This window comes from Limulus polyphemus, unplaced genomic scaffold (genome assembly GCF_000517525.1).
Source record: "Limulus polyphemus unplaced genomic scaffold, Limulus_polyphemus-2.1.2 Scaffold2735, whole genome shotgun sequence".
In the NCBI taxonomy this organism is placed as follows: Eukaryota; Metazoa; Arthropoda; class Merostomata; order Xiphosura; family Limulidae; genus Limulus; species Limulus polyphemus.
The window spans coordinates 126,478-132,464 of NW_013668345.1; the positions used below are offsets into that span (position 1 = coordinate 126,478).

The 5,987-nt window shown below is 34.2% G+C and overlaps 1 protein-coding gene across 1 annotated transcript in view; it reads right to left on the reverse strand.

Moving 5' to 3' along the window:
- Positions 1-419: 419 nt before the first annotated feature.
- The window catches only part of LOC106467772 (zinc finger and SCAN domain-containing protein 21-like), a 20,304-nt gene continuing 14,736 nt past the window's right edge, over positions 420-5,987 (reverse strand). The window contains exons 3-6 of the mRNA XM_022395967.1: positions 4,858-5,009; positions 4,302-4,431; positions 3,212-3,381; positions 420-593 (exon numbers count right to left, since the gene is read on the reverse strand). Coding sequence (XP_022251675.1) covers positions 420-593; positions 3,212-3,381; positions 4,302-4,431; positions 4,858-5,009 — 626 coding nt within the window. The remainder of the gene's footprint in view (positions 594-3,211; positions 3,382-4,301; positions 4,432-4,857; positions 5,010-5,987) is intronic.

Sequence of the window (5,987 nt, forward strand, 5' to 3'; positions counted from 1 at the left end):
TTATCCAATAATATTCCTCAGTGGTTAAACATTACCATGGGAACCACCGTGAATTAACTGTGCCGCTGGTTCTATATGATAATTCTTTTCTTGTACTTTATCTCAATAGACAGGCGAGATTAGAACTGATTCATTGCTATATAGTAATACATATATATATATATCTGAAAAATTAAAATTTGATTTTTCAAAAAAGTTTCTTGTAGAGTTTTTAAATAGCAATGTTAACATTTATCTTATCTAAACAAGTATTTCGTTTTTCATTTAATCAGAAAGAAACTTATCTGGTATTGATAAAAATATATGTTAATGAGAAATACGTAATAAATACAAGTTTTCTCCACAGAATAAGCGACTAAATAGAATATCATAATATCTATTTGTGAAGTTTCAAACAATAATTATTTTTTATCATAGACTTACTTACCCGTATGTAGGAAGAGGTGGTTCTTTAAGTTGGTTTGTTTGCTAAACCCACGACTACAGATGTGACATTTGAAAGGCCACGAACCGTTATGGACGTACATGTGACTCTTCAAATCTCCTGGCGTGGGAAAAGATTTGGCACATAAGGAACATTTGTGTGGTTTTTCCTACGAAAAATAAAAAGCAACTATTAAAAAAATATTTATTGTTTGTTTGTTTTTTATGGAGTTAGCGCAAAGCTACACGAGGGCTATCTGCGCTAGCCATCCTTAATTTAGCAGTGTAAGACTAGAGGGAAGGCAGCTAGTCATCACCACCCACCTAAAGAATAGTGGAATTGACCGTCACTTTATAACACTCCCACGGCTGAAAGGGCGAGCATGTTTGGTGTGACGGGGATTCGAACCTGCGACCCACAGTTTGCGAGTCGAGTGCCCTAAACATCTGGCCATGCCGGGCCAAAATGATTTAAACGAGAACGATGGCAAATTAGGCAAGATTATTCCTGTTCCATTACATATTTTTTGAAATAAAGAAGTCAAGTTACAAAAGTATATATATATATACATTTGCCGATACTGCTAATATATGAATTTCTATCGGTATTTCAAGTTTTGAACGAAGGGTTCTAAAAAAATACGTTCTTTGTTACTAATAAAAAACACCGACACTTACCAACAAAGTGTAAAAATTTATTTTATATCTAATGAACTAAAATTAAATCGATTCTGAAATTATGTTTCGTCTCATTTAATTAACGCTCTACCCACCGGTAAGCGTGATAGCTTATAACGTTAAAAATTACGGTTCGATACCCACCATAGGCACAGCGCAGTTAGCCCATTGTTTAACTTTACGGTTAACAATAAAACAAACGTATAAAAACACTAATTAACATCATAGATATCATGACAGGTAGAACATTTGTAGTAATTCTATATTTTTAGTTTAGAATCATAATCTATTTGCATGATCATAAAAAAAAACAAAAAACATTTGCTGTAGAACGTTACCCATATATAGATCACTCAAACTTTCTTATTCGCCAACAGGGGTCTAGATTCTAGCGATTCTTTTAGAGACTTGTCGTTACATCCGTGCGAGGGACGTTTTAATAACACCAAAGAATAAACAAGCATGTTTAACTCAAGTCAGGTAAATGGACCGATTAATCAGTTATTCACGTCAGTCTCACCTACTCACTCGTCTTTTTGTCTTCTTTTTTTTTAGACCTACCCGAAATACCGATGTAAAACAGTTTAGGCAACATTCATAAGTTCTTACGATAAAGTATTGCACAATGTTTGCGTATGTGCGAGTGCGTGTTAAACGTATTCGTATGCACACCAATATGTTACCAGTTTAGGCAACATTCATAAGTTCTTACGATAAAGTATTGCACAATGTTTGCGTATGTGCGAGTGCGTGTTAAACGTATTCGTATGCACACCAATATGTTACCAAAAAAATCCATGTTATGCACTGATCAAACAATATAATCAAAAAACTTCAGACTGGCATGCAATTTATAAAGAATGCTATTACAGCGAATCTGGATTCCATAACTTTCAATCTTCAGTACTCAGCTCCACCTGTCTTGAATATTCATGACCAATTGGTCTGTAGTGTAACGACATTAATTTAAATGGTTGCTGTAGGATGATAAACCAGTTTGTAGCTCGACAGGGTGGCCGAATTCTGAATAGACCGGGGCGTAGACCTCAACTTGAGAACTTATTAGACTCGAAAATTTATTAAAACGATTATTTATTTATAGTATAATCTATCATCTATGCTCTCGCAAACTCTTTCAAAACTGAAACAGCACAAAGACCTACATACATGATGATTCCCGCTTTCTTACTAATAAAAAATGAGTATGTTCCCTCCTTTCAGTCGTGGGAGCGTTATAATGTGACGGTCAATCTCACTTTTCGTTGGTAAAGAGTAGCCAAAGAGTTGGCGGTGGGTAATGGTGGTAAGTTGCCTTCTCTCTTGTCTACGAACTAGCGCAGATAACAGATATACACCCAATCTCAACTGCATTATAATTGATATTTTTCTGTATAATTTCGCTTCATAAATGCCTTTTTCTAGTGTCAGTTATCTGTTGTAATTGATATTTAACGTTAAAAGAAGTATATGACATGAATTTGTGAGAACTTGGTTGTTTTCTCATCCCATAAACATATATTTACTTCTAGTCGATGTCATTCAATAAAATGGCGATGACGTTTCTCTGCCGTCTATTTCTGGATGTTTTTTGGAATGTTACTAACCTTAAAATGAAATGAGAGATTTTTGTTGTAACCTATAGAATACGACTGTTCTTCACAGTTAATATTTCCAGGGTAATGCACACGTTTACATAAAAGTGTTAACATTTCAGATCTAGATACGGATCTAATGTAAGACAAAGAACTTAACCTTTTTGAAGCTTTTCGCGGGATTTTCTGGATCTTTTAAATTGGGTAGAGCTCAAGATTCCTCGAAGTACTGTTATCCAGTTCAAGAGTTTTCTTTATATACGTTTCATCTTACCTTGTTTCTTATCACTATTCTCTTAAAGTAGAAAGATCATTAGAATTTCAAAATTTTATAAGAAAATTCTCAGTTCTGACTGTGATATTTATATCAAATCAAAAATGTTTGAAACTTTTTATATAGCGCTGTGTCTATATCTTACATTTTTTTTTTCTCAAATGGAAGCGACAAGGAAATCAACTGTATTCTTTCGTGCATTTATTTATAGAAGGAACCTTAAAAAATCCTAAAATATTCTTACCTTGCTGTGGGTCATCCTGTGGTAATAGAGGTTGGAGCTGGCTGTAAACCGTTTTCCACAGATATGGCACTGGTGAGGTTTCTCGCCGGAATGGATTCTCCGGTGGGTGTTAAGGGAACTTGACGTACTGAACCCCTTCCCGCATACATCGCAAACATGTGGTTTCTCTCCTAATTCATCAAAACACTTGTGTAATTAGAGTGAAATACATAAACATTATTCAGTGTGAAAATTAGTATCGTACAATATTAATTAATATTATGAATTGGACTTGATGCTTACACAATAAATGATACAACAAGTATGATATGAAAAACGAAACTGTATTTGTTTTATGTTCTCGTGGTTTCAAATCCAATGGTTTATATTAAATATTCTAAGAAAACAAGCATTAGTTTTGAAACACGGTTTCTACAACTAATGAAACATCTTTCTGTGATTTGTGACGTGGCTATTTAACACAACTGAATAGCATGGTACGTCAGAGAAACAAAGCAATTAGTATTTACGAGAAAATATGTTGATTCTGTACTCTAAACAAATCATACTATACTGCCGTGAAAATAACTCTGAACTGAAATATAAAGTACCTTATAATGGCTGGAGACGGCTTGAATAGGTAGAAAAACTTTAATATAAGTTTAACATAACAGCAAATGTACAACGTTTTGTCATCATCAGGTACAAGTAATTTACACTGACACAGATATATACATACAGTATGGAACAAAGAAGTCACATGACCGGAACTGTTGTGAAACTTAGAAGAGGTATCTAGACACCCCGGGGTGTTGGTTTAGAGTAGGGTTGTTTTGTTTAATTAAGATGAATTCCTTGATTATGATAAGTTCTTTGTTTACAATGTTTTTCTTTATTACCCATTCAAGCCGTCTCCAACCATTATTAGTCTCAAAGTGGGTTTCTCGTCATCGAAGTAGAGTATCTTGTCTGATAAAAATTATAAAAATCAAAAATTAGTAATTTGTAATTGATAAAATATTACACTTTTTTGTTACATATTTATTTTATAGTTATTATTTTCTTACTTAGGACTATTTCATAATCGTTTTTCATCTTGCTAGTAACTTGCCTGTATGGGTACGCATGTGTCGCCTGAGTAGGGACGGACGGTCGAAGGCCTTACCACACACGTCACATGGAAGTAGGGTTCGCTCGCGAGATTTCTTCACGGGAATCTGGTGCACCTCAGCCCCTGTGGACTGTTCCGACAGGGGAGAAATAAATACAGTCAACTTAGACAGCGTGTCTAATCCAAATCCTTTGTTAAACTGTTTTATACTAATATTATACTAATACTGTTGCATTATCATATCCTTTGTTTATTTGGATGTCTTTTAATATATTTCATACTTATATTCTATATTTTAATTACTTTTTTATAACATGTTTAAACGTTATAAGTATTTGTACCTAATAACCTACCCTCTTCAAAATAGCTTACTGAAGATGGAATATGTATATTCGGAAACATTCAAGAATTTAATGTTTGTTACTGTACAAACACGTGTCAAATGTTCGTTGTTGTTCATCATTAAACTCGAAGTCCCGTCGAATAAATATGTTTTAATATAAACTTCAACTTAAATTATGTTTTAGTTGTATCTAATGAAAAGCGTGTGGATTACCTTATTACTTGTAAAAAGACAGTCACTTGATAGTGAGCGACGACTCTCTGTCTGTAAGTATTTAGCGACCACTGTTCTAGGATCAGTGTTCCTGTTGGATATAATTGGCACTCTTGAAGATAATAAAGATCTCGAGAGGTCAAGTGGAGACTCTGTAAAAAACAAAAAGTGAGTTGATTGGATATATATGTATATAATGATATTCACTTTGTTACATATGTAAGTACCCTGTGAAAAGTAAACCTTTGGATGATTAGATTTAAAACTGACAATTGCGTACATGACCTGTTTCAGACCATTCGTATTTAATATGTTTTAAGTTGTATTGGTAAAGAGCTTCGAGTTTATTCATATACTCCAGGTAAAGCTATACTATTTATAAATAACCCTTTAAAGAAGCTGTTCCGACATAATCAACACGTGAGTGACACGTGAACAGATGCAACCTTTTCTCATTCCGATGCGTCTGTCACGTCCTCTGGCGTTGTCAGTTTAGTATCTTCCAAATGTAACACTGGACGACAAAAACATTTGCTTCTGGAGAAACCTCAAGTGATTCGCGGTACTTTGGTGGTTTTTATTTCAAAAATGTAGTCAGAATTTGTCCATCATCTCTAGATTTTGACTTATTGTAATATATCAATATTTTATCAGCATTATGTGAAATACCATGCAATCAACTCAGTACAATAGATTTATGCTATGAAATTAAGTTTACTTGGACAGTGTAATGGGTAAAAGGCATAGATTATTGATAAATTTAAATATTGACTGTATTGTATTTGTGTAAAATTCCAAATATATTGTTCATATATGCTGTTTGTTTCTGATATAATTGTGGTGAATTGCACCACCTTCGCTTCATTTCCATATACACCTGATCCGCAGGTAATCATGAAACCTTCACGTGGGAAGTTTGCTAGAACATTCGAGAAGTCCCTCGACAGAGCATAAAAGAGGCGAAGTCAGACGCCTCTCTCTCAGTTGCGTCTCACTCACTCAGTTGGTCACTTCGCCTCGCTCCGCGCACAGTCAAAACAAAGTTCGATCTTAATAATGGCTGGAGACGGCTTGAATGGGTAATGAAGAAAAACTTTAATATAGGTTTAACATAACAGCAAATGTACAAC